General features: G+C 37.8%; 1 protein-coding gene across 6 annotated transcripts in view; it reads right to left on the minus strand.

The window, feature by feature from the left end:
* RBM27 (RNA binding motif protein 27) overlaps positions 1–25,909 on the minus strand; it is a 66,829-nt gene extending 40,920 nt beyond the window's left edge. For 4 of the 6 annotated variants that reach the window (XM_060008605.1, XM_060008603.1, XM_060008601.1 and 1 more), the window contains exons 1-7: positions 25,684–25,909; positions 14,356–14,474; positions 11,978–12,102; positions 4,354–4,445; positions 3,492–3,685; positions 2,260–2,523; positions 485–772 (exon numbers count right to left, since the gene is read on the minus strand). In XM_060008605.1, coding sequence (XP_059864588.1) covers positions 485–772; positions 2,260–2,523; positions 3,492–3,685; positions 4,354–4,445; positions 11,978–12,102; positions 14,356–14,474; positions 25,684–25,742 — 1,141 coding nt within the window. In that variant the 5' untranslated portion in view covers positions 25,743–25,909. The remainder of the gene's footprint in view (positions 1–484; positions 773–2,259; positions 2,524–3,491; positions 3,686–4,353; positions 4,446–11,977; positions 12,103–14,355; positions 14,475–25,683) is intronic. The other 2 variants (XM_060008606.1, XM_060008602.1) reach the window with 1 other exon arrangement.
* Between the last annotated feature and the right edge of the window lie 1,168 nt (positions 25,910–27,077).

Genomic DNA, 27,077 nt, shown 5'->3' on the forward strand with positions numbered 1-27,077 from the left:
TACAAGTCAAATCATTATGCTGAATACCTTAAACTTAAACAGTACTGTACATCAATTATATATCAATAAAACTGGAAGAAAAAAAAGAAAATTTCCATAATAAAATGTTTTAAAGATTATTTCAATACTCTTGCAGAGATTTTCTTTAAAGACGGAAATTTCACTGAACTACTGGCATGTTCTTTTTTTTCTGACCTCTTCAAAACACTGGCTTTCTTAAGATGCTATCAATTAGCAAGATTCTGACTCCAGGTCAATATAGATTAGACCACTATTGATAAAATTTACACTTGGAGGTACTAAAAATAATGCAATGTAACACTGGATAGAAAATAAAGAAAAACATCTTAATTATGGGAATATATTCCAAATTCTATTAATAATTTATTTTTCAAAAACTTAAAATCTAGTGTCAAGTTAGGTAAAAGGTATGGATTCTTCTAAATATAATTCTCCACTAAAGAAATATTCAACATATACTTACTTGGTATGGGAAGCACAACAGAAGGCGGAGGCTGGCCATGTCCTTGAGGAACAGGAAGTCTCATACTGTGGCCAGGACCTGGGCCTGGGCCTGGGCCAGGACCTGGACCTGGGCCTGGGCCTGGGCCTGGCATCGGAGGCATTAACATTCCAGGAGGTGGTGGAGGAGGAAGCCCAGGAGGAGGCGGAGGGAAAGGAATCATGCTTGGCAGAGCAACTTCATCAACAACCAGGGGATCATTTCCATGATCAAACTGACAAAGGTCACCAAGTACACAAAATCCTCTTTCTGTAAGAAGATAAATCTTATTATGATCTACCCAGAGTTTAGAAAACAAACAAGTCCCTGAAACACCCACCAATCTCATTTATGAGGTGTTTTTTCTCCAGGGAGTCTAAAGCCTTCTGAGTGTTACTCTGTTAACCATCGCATATCCCTGAGGTAGGGGCAGGTGTACTCTCTACTTTCTATACTGTGAGACTACACTTTGTTGAGATAGCAAATAACTGGATCAAAAACAGGCTACCAACCACTATTAGATTAACCCATTCGCTATTGAGTTTTCGTAATAAAAATTCAGATATTTTAAATAACAATTTAACGAAGGTGGGGAGGGATAAGGAACTTGAATTAGATGATCTACTTTCAACTATCTACTTTCATGCTATTATTCTAAAGCAACCATTCTTGCTACATCTAGGAATTGAAACTTTAAAGTATTCAACTGAGCATTATGTACCAGGTTATTCACTGCAGCATTGTTTGTAACAGCAAAATATTTGTAACACCTCAAAAGTGCCATCAAAAAGAAACAGGTTTAAACACATTTTTGTACATACAGAATACTAAGAAGTGTAAAAAATACTGAGGAAGCTCTTTATATATTAACACAGGATGACTCCAGAAAATACTGCTAAGTGAAAAAAACATTATGCATAGTATGAATGAAGTATGAATAGTATATAGTATACTAGAATTTATGTAAAAAAGAAAGTGGGGGAAATATATGTTTTTGTTTATGTACACATGCAAAGACTATGTTTGGAAAGACACGAGAAATTGACAGCATTCAACTGTCCTTGGGAAGGAGATCTTTGTGGCTGGAAGACCAGGGTGACAGTGATTTAATGCTTGAATCATGTGATTCTATTCCCTACTTAAAAATAAATAAAATGTAAAAATATATACATTCTATATTTAGAGAAAAAATGTTATGATGTCTGTTATTTGCTTCAAATAATACAGGCCAGGGAGAAGTGGTGGAAGTATACACAAAAACAAGATTGCCCATGAGTTAACGCGAGATCATGGATACACTAGGGTTAATTATATTATTCTGTCAACTTCTGTAAATATTTAAATATTTCCATAATAAAAAATTAAAATAAATGCACGCACACACACAGCCTGATCCATTCATTCAAATGGAAAGTTAGCAAGTTAAAATTGTAAGTAGGTTATACATGCTTATTAACAAATTCCCAGGGACAAACACCACACAAAAAAATTAAAATTCCTAGTGTCTACCAAAGTTTGTGGTATACTTATAGTGTTTGAAGTAACAAGAACAACAAAAAACAAACTAAAGGGTAAAATTTAAACATTCTGTTAACAAGAGCCAAACTATTACACCCAACAAGAAGCATATGCCAAAAGAGATTCTCCTCCTCATTCACCCCTTTTAATAAAATCCAGACTGTAATGAAAAGGTATGCACTACTAGCAACATTTGCTTTACTAGTACTTTGGGGTACAATATAGAAGAGAACTTTTACCATCATAATCTCTGCATCGCCTCTTTGGTGGAGGGTTTCGACCAAAAGAATTGGAAGAGCTATGATTATTATAGTAATTAGACCAACTCTCCGTTGTGTTTTCAGAGTGGTGCGCAGGTGCGATCACAGTAACAGTGCTGGGAATAGACTGTGCCCCAGAGGAATACTGCTCAGAAGAGTTCGGAGGTGGTGCAGACACAGACACGTAGGAACTCTCCAAGTCATTCCTCTCACTCTTAAACTTTGATCTTTCCCTATGTTCTGCTTCAGAGACAAAATAAAAACAAGAAACAAATAAGATCAGACATCTATGTTCTTAAACTACGTTTATTTTCTCACAGAAAAAGAAAGATGAGAATACTGAAGTAAACTTACTGAGCTGTCCATATTTCAAAGTGCTCTCATTATTAATATATCCTAAAACCAGGAACATCAACAGTGTGACATATTTTGACCAGTAACTTGTATAAAATCATCTTTTATAACATCAACATCAATACAAAATGAAGAAAGACCTGCTTCTCTACTGATATTTAATAAGAATGCTATCCAAGAACTGACTTCCAGGGCCTCCCTGGTGTTGCAGTGGTTGAGAGTCCGCCTGCCGATGCAGGGGACGTGGGTTCGTGCCCCAGTCCGGGAGGATCCCACGTGCCGCAGAGCGGCTGGGCCCGTGAGCCATGGCCGCTGAGGCTGTGCGTCCGGAGTCTGTGCTCCACAACGGGAGAGGCCACAACAGTGAGAGGCCCACGGACCGCAAAAAAAAAAAAAAAAAAAGAATTGACTTCCAAACTGCTATCCTGGGAGATCAGTGGTTGGGATCCCAGTAATCTACTTAAATTTCTTTCTTTTTAATTTTAAATACTCTAATCAACCTTAAAGCAAATCAATTATTTTCAGTCGGGGGTGGGGGTAGGGGAGCAGGCAACCCTCTTCCTCCAGTAACAGCTTTGTTGACTAAAGGACATTTGTTTCAATTATACAACATGACTTAAGTCTACTCACATACGATGATACACTTATGGATAGCTCTTTTTAGTCAAACTCCTTTAACTCCAACCTGAGACTAGAGCCTTGTCTTTAACAAAAATCAAGTTTTTTGAGATAATTCCAGATTTTACATTGTTCAAACATATTAAAGGTACAGTTACTTTTAAGGGACACTCTGGCACCCTTGTGATATAGGAAGATAAGCAACTACGGAGTTTTTTGGGGAAGGCTCATGGACCCACCAACATTCCTATTGGGATCCCGGTCTTTGCTGCGCCCCCGGCTTCGACTCCGACTTCGACTCAGGCCTCGGCTCTTACTCCGGCTCTTACTCCTGCCTCTTCTCCAGTCATACTTCTCACGGTACATTTCAGTCCGCTCATAGTACCGGTCATAGTCTCTCCACTTGCCATCGTCTCTTTTTTTCTCACGTGTCCTATAATACACAGATATGAAAGCCATATGTATGCTATAGAAACCAAGTCTGAAAACAAATCAGTAGTATGAAATATCCTCCTTGATTCACCAAAATTCATAGCTTCTATACTTTTCCAGAAACCATAAAACTACCATATAATTCCTCTAATCCATTATATAAAAAGAAAAAAACATTCCCTTCAAGTACACTGGGTGGGAAGAAATGAAAAAAAGAGGTGAATCCAAAGTATGGGGAGGGGTAAGAGGAAAAACATATTTAAAACTAGAAAAGACAAAAGGCTCAAAACAAAGTTTTCCTAAACAAAGACTAATTTTTTGATGGTAGGCTGATGATTCAACATATAAACTGCACTACTTGTAAGAAAATGCTACAGATGATTTTAATACTGAGCACCCCTAACAAAATGGAACATTTCATTAATATTCTCTAAGGAGACTGCTCCCACCCCTGAGCTCTTGGGGAAAGCACATAATGAAGACTGTTTATAAAAGGAAGAGAAAGTATGACAAAGACAAAAAACAGAGGGAATGGAAGGAAAAACATTTTCTTTCTTTAATCAGCGTAGAGAGAGGAGTAGAGCATATGTTAAAAATCCCTTTAATGCCCTTCTACGGTAACTGAAAAGTGAGTTATACATGTCTTCCTAATTAAAAATAAACACAAACCTTCGTTCACTAGATTCTGAACGAGTCTTCTGGGGACTAGGGTATTTCTTTTTTCTGCCATCTCGTTCTTCCTCTGCTGGTTCCTGAAATACCTACATGAAAATATTCATTAGAAACAAAAAGAGTCCTTCTATAAATTATAAACCACATCCACCTGATAATCTTTCCGGCACACGAGAGGGCACAAATATACTGAAATACTGAAGTCAAATCACATCCCCAAAAGCTGGTCAACAGGAAGAAGTAAAAAAGATGCTGAAATTACTTTAACAGCAATATGTTAATTTTTAAATGCTAACTTAAGGTAGAGAATAGGAGGAAAACAGCAACTCATTCTTTAAACCGAAACAGTAAAAATAGCAAATCTCTAAGTATCATATAGTAAAATGGTGTGTGTTTTCCTAATTACAGAATATATTCACACATTAATTCATTTGAGGAGAACTTCAGATTTATTTCACAGAAAAGGTTTTGGGAACAAATGGTTAAGTTAACCACTGCTATAAAACTAAGTATTTCATGTGATTATGGAAAAATGGTATTGGAATTACTGGAAATGTTAAGGCTTCTTTTAAAACTTAACAGTCAAGATTGACCAGAAATAGAGAACTAGTGATTCTATTATAGTTTTTAAACAGAAGTTAATCTCAAAACAAATATATGGCCTTTATCAGAGAGAAATGAAATAAAGACATTTGGAAGAGGTAAACAAATGCCCATCTAATGGATAAGCTCATTTAAAAATACACAAATAAGCAAGTGAATGAATGGAACAGAAGATAACAATTTAGTAAAACTCAGGCAACATAAAATGGCAGCCACAGTATGGCAACCATATGGTGCTGACAAAAACACTCTACAATTATTAGACTATATTTAAAAATCATTCTTTCTACCAATTTACAGGAAATACAGAGGATGCAACCAGCAAAATCCAGAGTCAAAACTCCGTAAGACAAATGACTGAGTTTCTTCAACAAAACAAAATTTAAGGAAAAAAAGAGGGTGAAGAAAGGAAGAAGAGAGGTAGATATATAGGTAAGTATGAAAGGGGAATTTAAAGATATAAAGAGACTTAAAAGACATCAACTTGGAGAACTTTTTCCTTCTTTTCGCTGTTCTGTATTTTCTAAGGTTTTTTTGATGGACATGTATTAATTCACTCTGAATTTTTCTAATTTTAGGCAACTAGTTTTCGTTTTGTTTTTTTAAATTTTTAATTTTTTGGCTGCGTTGGGTCTTCGTTGCTGCACCCAGCTCTAGTTGTGGCGAGCGGGAGCTACTCTTCGTCATGGTGCGCAGGCTTCTCACTGCGGTGGCTTCTCTTGTTGCAGAGCACAGGCTCTAGGCGTGCTGGCTTCAGTAGTTGTGGCACACGGGCTTAGTTGCTCCGCAGCATGTGGAATCTTCCCAGACCAGGGATCGAACCCGTATCCCCTGCATTGGCACGTGGATTCTTAACCACTGCGCCACAAGGGAAGTCCCGGAAACTAATTTTCTAAACTACTTTCTAATTAGTTTTTCTAATAGGAAAAACTATTCTTAAAAAGTTAAAGGAGCCAAGAGGAATAAAAACATAAAACAAAACAAAAACCTGTGCAAGAATGTTCACCGCAGCGTTATTTATGATAGGCAAAAAGTATTAACCATTTGCCTATTAATCCAAATATCCATCAACTGATGACTGGATAAAGAAAATATGATATATTCATAAAATGGGGTACTATTCATCCATGAAAAAAAAGAGAAGTACTGATACGTGCTACAACCTGGAGGAACCTTGAAAGCATTATGCTAAGTGGAAGAAGCCAGTTATAAATGACTACATACTGTATAATTCCATTTATATGAAATGTCCAGAATAAGCAAATCCATAGAGACTGAAAATAGATTAGAGGTTGCCTGGGGTGGGGGCTAGGGAGGGAAGCACTTGGAAGGTGATGACAATGAGTATGGGGTTTCTTTTTTGGAGGATGAAAATGTTCTAAAATGGATTGTGGAGACGGCTGCACAACTCTGACTACAATAAAAATCATCACATTTGTACATTTTAAATAGGTGACTTGTAAAGTTGGTGAATTACACCTCAATAAGCTGTTTAAAAAAAGTCAAAGGGCATGCACAATATGGATGAATCTCATAAAATAATGAGCTAACAAGGAAGCTAGACAAAGGACTGTACGACTTCTACATCCAGGAAGTGTCAAGTTTAAATTACAGAAGCTAAACTAATCGTTCTAATGGGTGATGGAAAACATAAAAAGATATCAAGAAATCCAAAGCAATATGGGTGAAGTCTGATTTAGCATCCTGCAGTACACTACCAAACATGATTTTAAATCTCAAGCATGGTATTTAAGTGGAGAATAAAGGAGCGCTCCCTTGCTATATAACTAAATAAAATGCTTGATTTGTACAGATAAAAAAAAAAGTCTATGTGATTCTTGTAACATAACATGAAAAAAACAGGAGTACATGGTATTAGAAATAAGAGTAGTAGTAACCCTGGGGAGAGGGAAGGGAGAGAGAATGAGAAAGAGGGAATTTAAAAAAAAAAAAAAAGGCAGTTCAACGAACTTGATTTAGATCTTGATTCAAACAAATGGGGAAAAAATGGACATTTATGAACAAATAGAAATGTAAACACTAAGTATCTGATGACATTAAGAAGTTACAGTTATTTTTATACACGATAAGAATACTTGGGCTTCCCTGGTGGAGCAGTCGTTAAGAATCCGCCTGCCAATGTAGGGGACATGGGTTCGAGCCCTGGTCCAGGAAGATCCCACATGCCGCGGAGCAACTAAGGGCTCGTGCACCACAACTACTGAGCCTGCACTCTAGAGCCCAAGAGCTACAACTACTGAGCCCACGTGCCACAACTACTGAGCCTGTGTGCCACAACTACTGAAGCTTGCATGCCTAGAGCCCATGCTCCGCAACAAGAGAAGCCACCACAATGAGAAGCCCGCGCACTGCTACGAAGAGTAGCTGCCGTGCGACACAACTAGAGAAAGCCCGTGAGCAGCAACAAAGACCCAACCCAGCCAAAAATAAATAAAATAAAAATAAATAAATTTTTTTTAAAAAAAGAAAGAATACTTGAGGGCTTTAAAGATATAACCTTTTAGAGATACCTGCTAAGTATTTACAGATGAAATAATACGATGTCAGGAATTTGTTTAAAAATAATTTAAGAGGATCGAAAGTAGTTGAAGGTACAGAAAAAGACTGCCCACGGATCTATAATTATTGAAGAGGAAATGAGGGCTTCATGGGGACTCATTACATTTTGCCTTCTTTCAAGCATTTTCATAATAAAAACTTTTTATATAAGTTAAACAAAAATAATCTGTATTCTTTTCTATTTTAAATAAAATTTCCAGAACTTCCTGAGGTAAGGATATGTTTTTCCACAATTATGTAAAACTTTTACTCTGAAATGAGTTACACGGCACTAAACTGTCATATTTTTCTTGAACTAATATGAAGTATATGTAAAGACTTCATACTCCAAAACCTCTTACCTACTTTGAGCCTAGTATTCTAAGAATATGAAAAGTAAATTTCTTTGTGGAATGAGATTATGACCAGACATGCTAATTTTAAAAGTTTTTCTTCTATGTTGTCCACCTGACTTAAATTCTTCTACCTCACATCTTCTTTTAGAAGTCTGATCATTACACACATATTTAAGACTTTTTAATTATTTATTATCTTCGTCTATCAGGGCTATACAAGTCTGAAAGCCTCCATTCCACTGGACCATTTTAGATATAAAAGTATACTAAGCAGGTATGTGGATGAGGCAGGATTGGCCCTGGATTGATGAGCTGCTGGGGTGATGAATACTGGGAATTCATTAAATTATTCTGTCTCCTTTTGATGTGTACCGAAAAGTCTCTAAAACAGGGTTGTTGTTTTTTTTAATTAAGTGAAATAAAGGTACTTTCAGAAAAACCAAACAGGGGAAAAACTGTGCCAGAGGCTCTCATATTTCCAGTCATAAATCTATGCAGTGGGTCTAAGAAAAACTGCCTTCTAACGTTTCAGATGATTGTGATATACTGTGAATAAGGAATTATAATATCAAAGATCCACTGTTTTCATGATTATTCTTTTGTATGTTCATGAACTCAGACAGACAGGGTAAAGGGTTTGATGACAGCTAATTATAACCACAGCAAATTCAGAAGTGATTTTCCAAATGCAGATAGAACACACTGTGCTTCATAAATTATGGCACATATATACCAAGTGTTTTTCCAGCCCCAGGATGAGTTGTGCCAATGATCCAACTTCTCTCACCCGGTTCCCTGTGTGACCAATAGTTTTATTGTAAAACTGATGGTACCGTGTAGCTGGGGACCAAGGGAGAAAGTTACAACAGCTAGTCCTCAGATTTGCTCCCGTGCTCAGAGCAACTGCATCAACTGAGCACAGACCAGAAAAAGAGATAATTAGCCAAAGACAGTGCTACCTCAAATCCCCTTCCTTCAATGTTATCTAACAATTACTGTAAACTATTATATTTACACACTATTCTACAAGCTATTATTTGTTAGTAATGACAATTAAGTTACGTATAAAAGCTTAGAAAATGGGGAAAATGCCAGACAGCATCATTTGGGGTAGTTATACATATACAGAAGCTGAAATCCATTTTTCATAATTTTCAAAATTAGAATTTACTACAAAGATACAAAATGAAATAGTGCAACAATTTGGGTTTTTTAAACTGTTCTTTCAAAACTCAAAATAATGCAATTTTCCTCATATTCAAATGAGCTGTCTTTCAAACAGACACTTCCAATCCACTGACCTTCAATGACTGTAAAAAAGGACATACACTGCAAAAATTTTAACTTATTATAAAAAGATTTAACATATACCTTTTTTTAAGTTCCCTGACCAGGGATTGAACCCACACCCTCGGCAGTGAAAACACGGAGTCCTAACCACTGGGGAGCCAGGAATTCCCTAACCTATACCTTAAACCAAAAATTATACACTATCAAGTATGGAAGTAAAGTTTCTTCCTATTTCCATTACTTGAAGAAACATACTGGGAGCCCCTTCTTTTTTTTTTCTTTTTTAATTGATGTATAGTTGATGCATAATATTGTGTTAATTAGTGCTGTATAGCAAAGTGACTCAGTTATACATATATATATATATTCTTTTTTTAATATTCTTTTCCATTATGGTTTATAATAGGATATTGAGTATAATTCCCTGTCCTATACGGTAGGGCCTTGTTGTTTATCCATTCTATATATACAAGCTTACATCTGCTACCCCCAACCTCCCAATCCACCCCCCCAGCCCCCTTCCCCTTTGCAACCACCAGTCTGTTCTCATGTCCATGATGCTGTTGCTGTTTCATAGATAGGTTCATTTGTGCCATATTTTAGATTCCACATATAAGTGATATCATACGGTACTTGTCTCTCTTTCTGACTTACTTCACTTAGTATGATAATCTCTAGCTGCATGCCCCTTCTATTTTAAAAAGACTTTACGAGACAACTAGAGCGCATGAGCCAAAAACAAAAAAGTGACAGTAATCTCAAGTGATCTTTTTTTTTTTTTTAATTTTTTTGCGGTATGAGGGCCTCTCGCTGTTGTGGCCTCTCCCGCTGCAGAGCACAGGCTCCGGACGCGCAGGATCAGCGGCCATGGCTCACGGGCCCAGCCGCTCCGCAGCATGTGGGATCCTCCCGGACCAGGTCACGAACCCGTGTCCCCTGCATCGGCAGGCGGACTCTCAACCACTGCACCACCAGGGAAGCCCAAGTGATCTTAATTAAGTATAGCTACATTTTGTTTTCTTTTAATGTTGGATCAGTTCAATCAAGCTAGCATTTAAAACTGTATCAAAGAGACTTCCCTGGTGGTCCAGTGGATAAGCCTCTGCGCTTCCACTGCAGGGGGCACGGGTCCAATCCCTGGTCTGGGAAACTAAGATCCCGCGTGTTGCATGGTGTAGCCATAAAAAAAAAAAAAAAAAAATGAGGATAAAAATGTATCAGAGATGACAACTAAATGCAACATGTGATCTTCAGAATGAATCTTGTACTGGAGAGAAAAAAAAACATGCTATAAAAAAGAGACTCTGTTGGGTCGATTGACAAAACTGGAAAACAGTAGAAGAAGACAGTAGATTGAAGTGTTTTATTGATGTTAGGGGACTTCCCTGGTGGTCCAGTAGCTAAGACTCCATGCTGCCAATGCAGGGGGCCTGGGTTCAATCCCTGGTCAGGGAACTAGATACTGGATGCCACAACTAAGAGTTCGCATGCCGCAACAAAAAGATCCCACAAGTCACAATGAAGATCCTGCATGCCGCAATTAAGACCCAGTGCAGCCAAATAAATAAATAAATATTTTTTTAGAAGTGTTTTATAGGTGTTAAACTTACTGAAACTGATAACGGTACTAAAGCCATCTAAGAGAATATCCTTATTCTTATGAAATACACAGAGCATTTGGGGATCAAGGGTCATGATGTATCTGACTTACCCCCAAATGATTCAGAAAAAATAGTTCTGGGTGAGGATATATAAAGAGAGCAAACAGGGCAAATCTTCAATAGATGAATCCAGGTAGATGACAAACAGGTGTTTTGGGTAGTATTCTTTTAATTTTTCGGTTTAAAATTATTCCCAAATAAAAAGTTTATTAAATAGTTATAACAAAAACAAAAGTTGGGAAATACCTCTATATAATAACCAACATTTATGTGCCAGGCACTGGACTAGGGTGTGGGGTGGGGGGTGGTGTATAAATCTCATTTAATCCTCAATGAGATAAGTACTACTATGATCATCATTTTGCTGATGTGAAAATGAAACAAAGAATAACTTATTTTAAAGCTACTATTTTAATTCATACAGCCTAATTTTGGAGCCCATATTCTCATCATGTAATACTAAATACTATGACATCTATATATAAAAAGAATTACAAATGAACTCCGTAAAATTTCCTCCTTGGTTCAAACAATTAGACTACCATCTAAATCATGTTTTTATACTTCAACACTGTAAAAACATTTATTTTCCTTTTCTTTCCTATGTTGAAAGTGATGTTTATAATTCCATTAACTAAAAAAAAACTATATGGTTAAAAAAGAAGAAATGGTTTCTCTTCACATGAAAATGATGTAATGATTTCTCTTGAGGTTTCATTAATACTTTACTTTCAGTCAAGCCTATTTTTTTTTTTTAATTTTATTATTTTTTTTGGCTGCGTTGGGTCTTTGTTGCTACGCAGGCTCTCTCTACTTGCAGTGAGCGGGGGCTACTCTTCGTTGCGGTGTTTCTCATTGAGGTAGTCAAGCCTATTTTTAACCAAGTTTTCTTTTTCTAAAAGTCACTGGAAAAGATTTCCCTGAACTCCTCAATATTACTAAAATATTTCTTGTAACACTAAACAAGCTATCTGAAATTCTTCCAACTCCTCAAGTCCAAGGAACTAAGAAGCCCTGATAAAGAATCTGCACTATGCCCAAAACCCAGAAACTTCCATCAAGAGAGCTCTAAAGAGGCCAACTACCAGCTAAGAATGATACTGGTAATAAGATCTAAGAAGCGCCCACAGGCAAAAGAAAACTCTGCATTACCTCTTCTTTAACTTCTTCTTTTTCTTGGACTGGTGGTTTTGGCTCAGGCTTAACTGGTTCCAAAGGTGGAAGGTAGTTCTTAGTATAGAGACTTTCAAATAGTTTATCCACAAAACCTGAAGTCTCTAGGAGAAGAAATAATATGTGTTACACAAACAAACACCAAAAGTTTGACAACACTATTGGCAAAGCTGAGGAAAGTGGGACACCTCATACGCTGCTGGTGGAACTAAAAATGAGCCTAACCCTTATGGGGGAGAACCCCTCTTCTGGGTTTTAAAACCCTTTGAACATACTTGCACATGTACAGAATGTTTTATATGCAAGATTGCTTGTTTGAGTATGTAAAAGATTGGATACAACCCAAATGTCCATGAATAAGAGACTATTTAATAAATTATATGACAACTGAACAGAACAGAGTGGCTATAAAAAGAATGCGTACTGATAATATCAACTCTCAAAGATATAAGATTAAATATTTTATCTATTTATATTTGCATTAAAAAAACCCTGAAAGGACATAAAAATGACAAGTTGTGCACTGGAGGTGGGAAGGGAGCAGATGAGGTGAGAGAGACTTTTCATGGCATATCATTATATTGTTAGATTAAATGTACTGCCTACTCAAAAATTTAATTAAAAATATTTTTAACTCAGTTGAAAAATAAACTTTGATATGAGAAGTGATATGAAAATATCATTTTGTGTTTTACTTAAGGGATGCTCTATTTTATAACTCTTCAGACTAATTGAATGGGGAGGAACAGATGAATTTATTACAAATTAAATGTCAAAATATTTATATTATGTTATTCAAACCAAAGTTAAATCACTTTCATTGGTCCTACCCCTCAGGAACAGCTAAAGAGCATATCAGAAGTACAACACAGACTCTGCTTACACTGCAACTATTACACATTTTACATAAATAGCTATTTCTAAATGTCAAATTAATTTTTCTTCAGAAAAGCATCTTTTCATAAACTTTTTTATGCTATTAATTTGTGCAGTAAGCATTTTCCATGATTATAAAATTGTGAGCTCTTGTTACACATAACTTTAAGACAAATTAATCAGACCGTTCAAAAGTCTTCATGTTCAGAAGACCTTCTTCATATGCTTCTGTATTTCTAAAGCATTTTTTAAAACATGTACTACTTTTGTAATTTAAAAGACATATATCATTACTATCTTTAATTAAAACTAAGTAATATAAATTAATACATTTAGAAAAGAAAATACTCATCGGTACTGGAAGAATCCTGTGTTAGATTTATTATGTATAAAAAGCCTTAAAAATGCCCCCCAAAATATGTAATCCTGTGTTTTAGATTGAGAAGCCATATTTACTATCTTTTCTTTCTCAGTAAATATTTGAGTTAAAGGGTATCGTCTCATCACCAACAGCTAGATCAACTAGTAAGTATGAATTATCCACATTCCTGTTTGTCCATTCAACAATATTTACTGAGTATCTTCTACATGCCAAGCCTGTAGGTTCTGAGTCACCAATCTCAACAAATGGAAAGACAAAGGGGAGGTGGGGAAAGAGATACACATAGATAAACAGACAAATAAACATATAACATGACAAGGAGTAACAAGTGCCATGAAAAAAAAATAAATAAAGCAAGGCTGGGAAGAAGAGAGAGTGATTAGGGGTATGGGGTATACTATATTGTATACAGGATGCTCAGGGGAAACCACTCGAGAAGATGACATTTGAGAAGAGACCAGAAACCATAAGAAACCATGTTTCAAGCAAGGGTAAACAGTGTTCAAAAGCCCTGAGCTGGGAACATGTCTGCCATGCTGAAAAAACAGCAAGGTAGTCAATGTGGCTAGAATAGAAAAAGTGAGGGGGAATGGTAGGAGATGAGGTCAGAGAAGCAGCAGGGAGGCCCCTAGCAAGCTCCGCAGACTACGGACAAGACTTTGATAAGATGATGAAGTTAAAGACACAAAGAGAAGAGGATCATGCCCATTTCTTCTTGGATATCAAGAAGCCCCGGCCAGGAAGAAGAAAAACAGATACCTTCATTGTCCTAATAAACAGTAAGAAGAAGCAACTTCATTATCCTTAAATTGCTACCCCTCAACCATCAACCAGGCTCTACCACAAGCTGCAAGGGATTCATTCACCTAAAAAGCACTTGAGTTACCACTGCCTCAATATAGGAGAAGCAGAGAAGGAAAGGGAAAAAAAGTTTTGCCAAAATACACAATAAATAATTAAGCATGAATAGGTATATTCAAGTATTTAAAGGACCCTGACCAATTTCCTTCCTTTCAAGCTTTATCTTCAAGATTTTATCAGGAAGTTTTAAATTTAAAATCTTTACTTAAATACTTGGTTGAAGGCCTATAATAATTACCTTTTTGTAAAAATACGTCAAGTTGATCGGCACAAAAGGCTTTCAATTCTTTCTCAGGTTTGTCCTTCTTGACCAGTGCTACAACATAGTTGGCTAAGGCTGATGGGTCAGCATCACATCTAGTTAAACAAAGAGAAAACAAAAATTTTTAAACATTTTTTTCAAACACTGATGTCATTAATGAAGTCACCCCTACCTTAGAAAGCTTCAAGCCAAAAACTTTATTTTAAAAAGTGACTGCAAACAAAGGCGACTATTTTAACAAAGAGCATATATATAGTACAAGTAAGTTTTTCTTTTTCTGCTTATTCTTATAAAATAATTTGTCTCCTATTTTCAATGTTCTAATCATACTCAGAATTTTGGACCAAATCTACATTTATTTGCTCTCAGTGGTAATAGGGAAAGAGTGGCAACGGACCCTTAAGTTGCAGCTTGACTCCCAGCCTGCAGAAGCACTATCAGTATCCTCAGGAACTATTGGTTCCACATGATCAATGAGGAAGAAGCAGGGAAAGTGTGATGCGACAGCTTTCCCCATTCCCTATAACCCCAAGCACCAACATCTAAAAATGGCAATCAATTTCCACTACTAATCTTCTCAGTGAGTATCTTAAGGATCTTTTTAAGATAAAAAGTGAGAACACAAGAAGGATGTCACCTTAAATATTATTGGCAAACACTTCAGCAGCTATAAGCAAGAAAGAAAAGATCTGGGAGAACAGAAAGGACAAGAGAAGTGGTGAAAGGGCAGCATAGATAACCTTTGTCTACATCACTTTTTCTTTTTTTTCTAGTCAGTAGTAGTAACCTGACTTTGACATTCAAAATTATCTCCATGCCAGGGCAGCACATGATCCTTGAGTAGCAATTTGCCAGACTTAACATTTTACATATATTACATGAAATAGAAAGTTTCCATTTTATAAAAAATATTTAGGGCTTCCCTGGTGGCGCAGTGGTTGAGAGTCCGCCTGCCGATGCAGGGGACACGGGTTCGTGCCCCAGTCCGGGAAGACCCCACATGCCGCAGAGCGGCTGGGCCCGTAAGCCGTGGCCGCTGAGCCTGCGCTCCGCAATGGGAGAGGCCACAACAGTGAGGGGCCCGCGTACCGCAAAAAAAAAAAAAAAAAAAAAAAAAAATTATATACACACTTATATATTTATATTCTATTTTCCCCATAAATGTACACTTAAGTAACATATCCTTTGTGGCTTCACAGCACTGTTGTGAAGGTAAAATGAAAAAATTCAGAATGACAGTAAATAAAATCATTATGCAAGCAAAGTGATCATATCCCTATAATACACTATTCAAATCTAACTAATCTTATTCTATAATCCTTGGGCCTCTACCATCAATCAGAAAGTTAAAAAGTTTCAGTTCAGGGTATCAATCACATTTCCAATAACTTTATGAGATTACTAAATAAAAAACAAGCACCAGCACCCTTACTTCCTTTCTAGTGTAATGTATACTTTTAAAATTAATAATTCCAATAAAATAGCAGACTTTTTCATTGTCAATATTAACACTGTTTCAGGCAAGGCTGGTTCTTTAAATATCCATGCTCATTTATGTACCAAATTCTAAGAGAGCAAATTGCAATTTTGTCAATTTTACAAAACTCAAAACTATAAAAAAAAAAAGATGGGCAAAGGTCAAAGTGCACTAGGAGTATAAGTACACAGATGATGAGCTACATGTTAATTAAAAGAAAGCTGGAATTTTTAAGTAAAAACTATTACATTTTGGAGAATTATGAACAGATTACCTTAATAAATCCAACTGCTAAATTCTAAAATGGATATATAGCATTTCCACTTTCAGAAAATGTTACCCGGGCTTCCCTGGTGGCACAGTGGTTGAGAGTCCACCTGCCGATGCAGGGGACACGGGTTCGTGCCCCGGTCCTGGAAGATCCCACATGCTGCGGAGCAGTTAGGCCAGTGAGCCATGGCCACTGAGCCTGCGCGTCCGGAGCCTGTGCTCCGCAACGGGAGAGGCCACAACGGTGAGAGGCCCGTGTACCACAAAAAAAAAAAAAAAAAATGTTGCCCATGCCATGCCAACCTTGGCACCTCCATAAACACCTTAAAATAGAGATGTGTAGATAGACTTCATTTCACTCCTGAGGACAGTAAGACCTTTGATCAGTATAGTTCTAATCAGCATTCAAATGGAGGAGAGGAAAAAGAAATTACATCTCTACCTTTACTTAGAAAGTTCAGATCCTGGATAAGGAAGATATTCTAAACACAGAGAGAAAGGATTTTTTTAAATAAGTAAGAATGGAAGAAAAGAAGCAATGTTATTTTCCCCAATGTTATAGGGACCTTCAAGGAGTCTCACGACCTAACAGGTATTAACACTGGGTAAGGATATAAAGTATCTAGTGAGAAACAGGCAAAACTCAGATTACTGGATATATGAGGTGAGTTAAACAAACCCAGATATCTTATACATATATTTAGTATTCAGACTCTGAAAAACAAATGCAGAGTTAGGTTGCTTCTGATGAAATACTTCTTGATGTGACAGTGTTAAAACTCAAGATGGGGGACTTCCCTGGTGGCGTAGTCATTAAGAGTCCACCTGCCAATGAACGGGACACGGGTTCGAGCCCTGGTCCGGGAGGATCCCACATGCCGCGGAGCAAATGAGCCCGTGCACCACAACTACTGAGCCTGCGCTCTAGAGCCCGCGCTCTGCACCAAGAGAAGCCACCACAATGGGAAGGAAGCCCGTGCACCACAACTAGAGAAGGCCTGGGCGTAGCCAAAAAACCTCAAGATGAATAGTTACAAGAAGGTAAAAAAGTAGAAAAAGACTAGACACCAAGAAAAAAGAGTGATCACAGATTCTAAATATTTGTTTAATGTGAGTGAACAACTGACTGTTAATAACTGATAGTTAGAATTCTGCACCAAATACAAAAGCATGTTTACAGACAAAGGAATGGGACCATTTAAATTTAACAGCTCCTAATATGTATCCATAAATGCACTGTGAAGGAAATTGCCAGTCTGAAATAATGAGTCATGTTGAAACTTAAATACATTAGGGAGTTTTTTGCTGTAATTTTCTATACCTCTATGATTGCTCTTATTTATTCTTTCATCACCACTTACCATATAATCTTTAAAAACTGACAATTATAATACAGTAGCAGCTATGGTACCAATACTAATAGTAGCCCAACAAGACTTCCAGAAGTGTGTCACAAAAATCTGAGCATGGTTAAGATCCTTGATAGGATCAAATGCAGGGCCACTTCCTACTTCTCTTACACAAAAAGCACTACCCAAGAAGAGTATTTAAAACCTTTTAGCTCTTCATTTGTAACCAAAACTTATGGAAATTCATTTCTGTTTAACTACAGGGACAAGTACATTTTGGAAAGAAAGACATTTTAAAATTCTGGAGCCATGGCTATGTTAAATACACACGTTTCTAGACAAAAAGGGGCTTCCATTATAACAAAGAGATTAGAAAAGGTAATAATATCCACCTAAAATTACTATTCTACTATAGTCTTTAAAAGACCCTAACAGCATAATCAATCAATTATTATTCATTTTATAGATACCTAAATCTGTAAATCTGTAAAGACAAATCATGTGATCCATTCAAGAGCAGGCAGACAGCTTACCTGTGGAACTAAAACTCAGCTGCAATTCCATGCAAGTAAAATCTATCACAGCATATACATTTTACTAATGTTTATCTGCACAACAAATTAATGTGTTATAAGTCTCAACCAATAATCACCTTTCAGTTAAAATAAAGAACCAACAAAAGAAATTTCCTAAGTTTAATGGAAGTTACAAATGAGGATTCCTTAAAATTCACATCTTGCATAATAATGTCCTAAGAACGTTTCAATTATCTATCTTTTAATTTAAAAAATAAAAATTGACTAGAATTAATTTTTATTAGGGGAAGTGAACAGAAATATTGTCCTAAAAATCTCTTATCTGTAAAAACCTCAAATTTGTCTTTTTCCTTCTAAATCTCCATTGCAGGTTCTGACACATCTACTGAGCTAGCACCTCAGCTTTACAGATTTAGACATATACCCAATCCCAAGGACAAAGAGTAAAGGTTCTCCCTTACCTGAAGCCCCAAGCCAAGAAACACCACTAACCACTTTAGGAAAAAGCCAAGGCTACCTAAACCTCGTCCATTTTCAGAAAAATCTACTACATGTTTCTGAATGTGTGCTGTTTTACGTTCTACCTCAGTGTGATTTTTGTTTCAGAGGTGAGACAACTAATGACTACGCTACTGGACCACAGGAAAAAAACCTGATCCTAACGTGTATCAAAAGCCATTAAAAATGTTCATACTTAGGACTTCCCTGGTGGTGCAGTGGTTAAGAACCCGCCTGCCAATGCAGGGAACATGGGTTCGAGCTCTGGTCTGGGAAGATGCCACATGCCGCGGAGCAACTAAGCCCACGTGCCACAACTACTGAAGCCTGCACGCCTAGAGCCTGTGCTCCGCAACAAAGAGAAGTGCCCGCTCGCTGCAACCAGAGAAAGCCCACGCGCAGCAACGAAGACCCAACGCAGCCAAAAATAAAGAAATTAATTAATTAATTTTTAAAAAATGTCCATACTCTTTTGACTAGTAGTTGTACTTATGGGAAACAAACCTCAGGAAATAAAGCCAAACGTAGAAAATTTTATGGGTACCTAAGAGACACTAAATACATATACATGTATTACATAAAAACAGCATTATTTTTAACAGAAAAAGTAAAGTCAAAGTAACCACTCTTATTGTTGAATGTTTATGAAACATTAGGCATCCAAAGTGGTTATAGAAACAATACACAAATATTAAAATGCTAACGTCAACTGGAGAAATCAAGATAAAAAATTTTACATTTGAGGGACTTCCCTGGTGGTCCAGTGGTAAAGAATCCGCCTCCCAATGCAGAGGATGCGAGTTCAACCCCTGGTCAGGGAACTAAGATCCCACATGCCACAGGGCAACTAAGCCCGCTCACCACAACTACTGAGCTCGTGCACCTCAACTAGAGAGCCCATGTGCCCTGGAGCCTGCGCACTACAACCAGAGACAAGCCCGCGTGCCACAAAGAAGAGCCCACGTGCCACAGCAAAGACCTGATGCAGCCAAAAATAAAAAAATTTTAGGGCTTCCCTGGTGGCGCAGTGGTTGAGAGTCCGCCTGTCGATGCAGAGGACACGGGTTCGTGCCCCGGTCTGGAGGGATCCCGCGTGCCGCGGAGCGGCTGGGCCCGTGAGCCATGGCCGCTGAGCCCGCGCATCCGGAGCCTGTGCTCCGCAACGGGAGAGGCCACAACAGTGAGAGGCCCGCGTACTGCAAAAAAAAAAAAAAAAAAGAAAGAAAGAAAGAAAAAAATTTTACATTTGAGTCTAATTACAGCTACATGAAAGTTCATACACAGAAGAGAAACTAGAAATAAATATATACAAATAATTTTATCCTCTTCTGTCCCTTCTACATTTTCTGTAACGTAATGCTTTTATTTCTACTTATAAAAAAGTAAAAAAACAGGAAGTCTGACACTGAGATCTATGTTCAGAATATTCCTTTGATAAGAAAGTACTGGAAAAATAAGTAAAATCTGAGTTGATTTTATCAGAGTATAAGTGAATAAATAACTATTAATTTCTAAGAACCTGTTAACTCATATTAAGAAACACAAATATTGGTACTTCTACTTCTTTTCAAATGAAAGCTTTCATACTCCCCTTCATTAATTAGGGGCTTTCATAAATGAATATGATGTAAAAGAAAATATCCCTAGATTTATCTGGAGGGGAAAATATATGACTCTCAGTTGTATCTCATTGTGATACTTGGACTATGGCTCCTAGTGCAGTAGCCCCCAGCTAAGCACACCCAGAATATTAGACTACTAAAACAAAATCTTACTTTTCTAATTGTGACCAACCTAAATATACATATAAGGACATTGATTCATTTAAACATTTACTGTCTTAACAAAATGCCAAGCATCTTGCTGGGTAATGGAATTACTTTGAGCAAGACAGACCTTGCCCTGCAGTCACAGGCTAAGAGATGGAAATGAAAACAAATAATTATAGTACAAAATATCAAATGCTTTAAAAAAAGAGATTAATAATGAAGTAACAACACTGTGAGAGGATGAGACAAGACAGTGGTAGGAAACATAAGGCTATAAAAGCAATATATGGCTTCTAGCCTACAACAATTGGGCCAGGGAGAATGAAGTCAGAAATGTTTAGGAGGCGGACCAAAGGACATAAGAACAAATACCTTCCTAACTTAGTATACTATAACTTGCCAAGAAGTCTTCCGGTCAAAATAAGTCTCTTTCTGTGAAATAGTGAACGGCCTCCTTAAACAAGTCCCACAGGACTTTAGAGGCACACTATTTCTATAAAGCCACTACATATATTTCAGAAAATTATCACTACTTTTTGATCTTAAGAACATATTTACAAAATACTCATTTTACCCTTGTAGTTTATTTATCAGGGAGATGTGATCTAACAGCTGCTACATGGTGATTTTTCTTCCCATCTGAGCAACTGCAGAGATTACTAGTCAGAGTTAACTTGATAAGGACTGCAAACCTATAAGCAGCATGTAAACTTTAGAGTTCAACCCAAGTATACACCCGCTGACCACGGAGTCATAAAATGACCTAAATGAACCTTATTGCTGCCTTTTCCATCATACTCAGAAATGAAACAGTCAATCTCCTGGTGCATTTTTTTTACAAAGACCTGAACTCACAGAAACTGCACACCAAGTCCTTTCACTAGCAATTCTTGTCCCTACCTATAGGGCCTGTAAGGAGAATCTAACCCTGTCATGCACTAGACTGATTACTTTGTAAGAGGTAGCAGCGCTTAACATTAGTAAGTAAAATATTTTTGCAAAAAGAGTTCAACATATTTTCACATTTCAAAAACCATAAAATTTCATTTATATTTAATGATTCTGAGGTACACAAAGCACTTTTTATAGCCTGCATCATAATACTCATATTAACTCTGTTTAATACAGGAAGGTTAGACAATCTCTCCAAAGTCAAACAGTGAATCACATACAGAACTAGAAGCTAAATGCCCTAAGTCACATAATGATGCTCTACTAAAATAGATACATGATAGATAAATAGATGGATACAACTGTCTAAAAATATTACAAACCCCATCACTCTTTTTAAAACATATTATCAGGACAATTTTTTGTTATTCATAGCTTTTTTTTTCTTCCAGTTTTATTGAGATATAATTGACATACAGAACTATATACATCTGAAGTGTACAGCATTAATGATTTGATTTACATACATGAAATGATTACCACAATAAATTTAGTGAACATCATCTCATATAGACACAAAATAAAAGAAAAAATACACATTTTTTCCTTGAGATGAGAAGTCAGGATTTACTCTCAACTTTCATATGTAACGCAGCAGTATTAATTATACTAGTCATGCTTCACTTCCCTAGTACTTATACATCTTATACCTGGAAGTTTGTGCCTTTTGACTATCTTCAATTCCCCTCCCGCCACCCCCCACCTCTGGTAACCACAAATCTGATCTCTTTTTGTATGAGTTTGTCTGTTTGTTTTTGAAGTAAAATTGACCTACAACACTTATGTTAGTTCCTGGTGCACAACATAGTGATTCAATATTTCTATACATTACAAAATGACCATCACAAGACAAATTTTTACAATAAGCCTAACAAGCAGCAGTAAATTAGATGTATTTGTACGTATTTAACGTATGTAATATAAATAACTTAAAACATTCCTCATTAAAGACAGCATTTTTGGTAGAAACGCATGTTTGTTGTTGAAAACTGCTTGCCTGAACATTTCCTAAACTTGTAGAAATTTCTCTAGTGATTGATTTATCCCCAAGGTTTACTTAGACCCTTACCTTTAAGGAGTCCAAATACTTAAAATGAGCAATTATTTCTAATATAAAGAAACCCAACATGTCCTACTTAAGCATAATCCCTACACAGTCTCTATAACTAGGATACCTAGGAGGTTTTGAAAGTGAAGAAAGATGAGGACCCCAAAGAAGATCTGTGAGTTCAGTCTGTTCATGCAGTGGTAGGAAGAGACAAACTCCTTGACTAAGATGGTTTCTCTCCCCTTTACTACACTGCCAACAAAAATGGTACTGGGTTTCTCATAGCCAGCTAAGGAGTCATTTCTTCTAGCCTTCCTCCTTCTGATTTTCCTCTAGTAAAGTAATAGATATGTCCCACACCTACAAAAGGAGTGGAACGAAACAGATAAGCTCTAACAGCATGAGATTTCTTATTTGTCTACAGGGAATAATCACATACAAACTGGACTGGCTTAGTAATATCCTGTTACGTGCCTTCGTTTCACTATGACGAGGTGGACCATGCTTAAAAATCCCTAAAAATCAAAAACTTTTATAAATTTAGTTAACTTTTTTTTCTTTTTTTGGTCACCCGTGTGGCTTGCAGGATCTTAGTTCCCAGACCAGGGATTGAAGCTGGGCCCATGACAGCGAAAGCTCAGAATCCTAACCACTGGACCGCCAGGGAACTCCCTAAATTGAGTTAACTTCAAATTAAGCTAAATAAGAAAGTGCAATAGGAAATGATGTACACAGCTACAGCATGATTCCAACATATCCACTGCAACTACATTATATGAAAGCCTAACAACTGCTCTGAAATGCTATGTTGTAGCAACATGCCAATCTCCTATGAAAATTTTCTTGAATCTGGAATATGCAAAAAGTAAATTTACAAATACAACCCACTTTAGCATATCATTTATTACATTTTAGGATGTCTAAACGAAAAATAATCTCCCATGACAACATACTAAGAATGAAAATATACGTGACCTCGGCATTTGCATTTACTATTTCTTATTAACACCTTCATCCAAAATCATTACTTATATGAGTTAAAAATAAGTATTTTAATTTTGTAGTTCTAGGAAAATCATTTGTATTATTAAAGTCTAAGCAGTGACTTTAGATCTTTTTTAACCCTAAAAAAGTAACAAAATTTTTATTAAAAGAAAAGATGCATGATGTGAGCTTTAAGTTGAACATATAACTCAAAACAAATGGGGAAACTAAACAGAAATAATCATTTCGAAAGATAATTTTTACCCATGAAAATTACAGAATATCTATGAAAAAATCAGTGTAAATAGTCAAAAAAAACCCTAGTGAAAACACGCTTAGGAGGTTTAAGTTCCCACCCAAACTAAATTCTGACATTAAGAAAGAAACCAAAAAACATTACCCAGACCAAAACATTTCAGGGAACTTTAAAAAAAGATAGCAATTAACTATAATGTTAAAACTTGTCACCTTCTACCCAAAACATAAAGTACACATTTAATACTTTCAAAAGGATCTCTACCAGAAAACTAAAAACACAAAGGTAAACAATATTCCAATAGACCTTTTTCTATTTCTAGCCTCTTCCATATATGGTCAATTTCACTAAATCTACTTCATGATTTCCCACCTGCATTTCCATCTTTGTGCTCCAAGCTTGTTACTGTGTGTAGGGAAAGTATGATGAACACTCAAGAGGCCCATATTCTTCTATAAAACTTTCAAGGGTGTCCAGAAGTCCCTTTCACTTTAATCAGACCATCACTAATGTAAAACTCAGAGGCTCTTAGTGTACATTTATTCATACCTGTGCTCTACTCACACACTCCTCGTCCTCAGAAAGCAAATAAATATCATTTCAGACATCAAAATGCTCCTAATGCTGTCTCCCTTTCCCATTCTACTTCCTTCACAAGGCTGATACACTGGACTACAGATGAGTCTTCCTAAGTGTTACCATCCCAACCCAAGAAACCAAAACGGCAAAACAACAAAAGTTAGTTAACAGGGTTTCTCAGGAGGACAAGGAAACATACCAACAGGAAAGTAGCTGTCTCCCAACAGCCCCAACTTCACCATACCTCCACACCTCCCCAACTACCCCTTCTTTCTGCCTCTGCAAAAACTCAATTTTTCCACTAAAGTGATCTGATCTAATGAATCAAAGCCTACCCTTCTCTTCATCTACCCCTTTTCTTTCAGCCAGAAAGCCCTCCCCTCCACTAGGAGGATAAGTAAGAAGAAGTGACAAGGGGGCAGCAAATGATCCCTTCCCATGTCTTCCTTCCCGAGAGAGTGAGATAGCACCTCTCTCCAACTCTCACTCCAGCTTTCCCTCTTTGCTCATGGAGATATGCTTCTGAGACTACCTGTGCCCCAGTGTCCCAAATAAGAACTTCACAACCCTGCCCCTTGAAAATGATTATAAAACCAACCGAAAGTTGATACTGCCGCTATTCCTTTCAAGGGTCCCAGCAATATTTCCACAACACTACCCAAAATATTTTTTAAAAAACAAGCCCCGCACCGATAATCCTACACCCCAATATCTTCAGTTGCCCTCTCAGGACTTACAAAACTCATTCTTCCTACTACCCCCCCTTTTATCACTCCAATACCTGTATCCCAAAATCCCTAGAAGCTGCCGGTATACCCCTCCCAGCTCGTCCTCCAATAAAATTAGATACCAGGGTAGTCCTTTCAACCCCCAATCAAACTTACAAAAATCTCAATTTTCCCAATCCCTAATGGTATTTAAAAATCATCAGCTCTCCTAGCACTATCAACTCCTCAATAATAACATCCCTCAATAGGCTTATCAGGTTCCCAATAATTCCTAAAACATTTCGATGCCCACAAATCCCTTTCAACTACCCTATTTTAATTCAATACTCTTGAACCTTTAGAACTCAGTACTTGCTATACATCTCTCAATGTCCCTACTCTCCCTTTCTCATGTTTTCAAAAGGTCCTCGATATTCTGCTTCTAGATCTTTTAGTCCCGTAATAATATTATTTGTAAAGCCCTTGATATCCTGATACTCCCTTCAAGATCCCGATATTCAAATTTTAAAATCCCTCGACAGCCCCGCTTTCTCCCTCAGTTCTCAAAGAGCAATGTTTTAAATTCCCTCACTTCCTTCAGCCCCTTTGAGCACCCCAATATTTACATTTAAAAAACCCTCGCAGTCCTCCCCGCACTCCTCCCCACCCCGGCCCCCCCAGCCACACCGCCTCTACGCCCCTGGCTCTCCCTCCCCCCCACCCTCACAATGGTGATAGTACTACAGAGAAGACGTCGCCGGGACCTCCCGACCGCGGCCCCTCCGCTCCGCCCTCCCCCACGCCGTTTCCCCTCCCCCCACACCCCCACGGGCCCCCAACGCCCACGTTCGCCAGCCCCGGCCCAGCCTGCCTCACTCACATCGGCTCCAATAACTTGGCCAGCCAGGACTTGAGGGCATCCACATCCTCTATGAGCATGGTGCAGGGAAGGCGGGCTCCGCCGCCGCTCCTGTTCGGGCCTGCCGCGGGTCGCCCCTCGCCGCCTCCTGACGCCTTCCTCAGAGCTCTCAGTGCCCCAGCCCACCGGGCATCTTAGGAGACTTCAACCTACTCCCCCGGCCGGGGCCTAACAGGAACTAACCCAAGAGCCCTCACTCAACGTAGCACGACGGCACGAAAGGGCGGGAGATAGCGTCGAGTGGCGGGCGCGGGAACCAATAGGAGACAGAGGGGCCGTGCGCGCAAAGCCAATGAAAAGGCTCGTTCGCCCCGCCCGCCTGTCGTACCCAGTGGAGGAGGAGGGATTTAGCAAGGTAGGTAGAGAGCTTAAGTGAACTCCTGGTGCAAGATGGTATCTTGGAGAAGGTGCTGTGGCTCTTAAAGGGGCCGCGGCGCCTTTTTTTTTTTTTTTTTTTGACCACGCCGCCGACCGCCGCGGAATACCGCTGTCTGCTGCTGGAAGTGCGTGGGGGAACCCGGCGAGACCCTCAGACTGGCTCCTTCGTCTCGTTTTTTCCTGGAAGCACACACTCGTGTCCCGAAATGACTCAGCTGTAGTAAATCTGCAACACAACGTGAAATACGTTCACGTTCGACATATCGTACAGAACGCAAAATTTTACTTTTTTTCCTCGTACACTCATTTTGCTCGGCACACATACCGGTATCTTTTGCTGCTGTGCTTAAATTATGCAAAATGCTATGGCAACCATGCCTTGGACTCCAATAATCGTCATTTTTAAAACGTGGCGCAACGGTTGTAAAAAGCTGAGGCCATTTCAATTTTACCAGTATTTTAAATATATTTTTTATTTAGGAAGAAAAAGGATTCCAATTTTTACAAAAATTCTCTCTTCATTGCCTATCTAAAATTCAGTGGGAGTTTAGTGCAGGGAGGATTTTCGTCAGAAAAAAAGTTTTTAAAAATAATTAAAAAAAAAATTGAAATCACTGAAATAGACAGTTTAGTCTGTACTAGATGAAAAATCCCTTTTGGAGTTTTGAAATGACTGGCTTGGCACTGGTGTTAGAATGTTTATTTAACAACAAATACTGAGCACCTGCTATATACCAGCACTGTGTAAGGCGCTAGGATTCCAATGGTGAGCAAAACAGAGTCCCTCCTCTTAGAAAGCTGAACAGTATATGGGATAATGCATTATAATCATAACACTATGAAAAATACCTGATGAGCACACACCTCATGTAAAAGAGATGGGTCAACCCAAAATAAGCAGGCATGCTATATATATATGGAGCAGGTGTAGGCAAACTTTTTCTGTAAAGGGCTAGACAGCAAATATTTTTGGTTTT

The sequence above is a fragment of the Delphinus delphis genome, chromosome 3, assembly GCF_949987515.2.
Source record: "Delphinus delphis chromosome 3, mDelDel1.2, whole genome shotgun sequence".
NCBI lineage: Eukaryota > Metazoa > Chordata > Mammalia > Artiodactyla > Delphinidae > Delphinus > Delphinus delphis.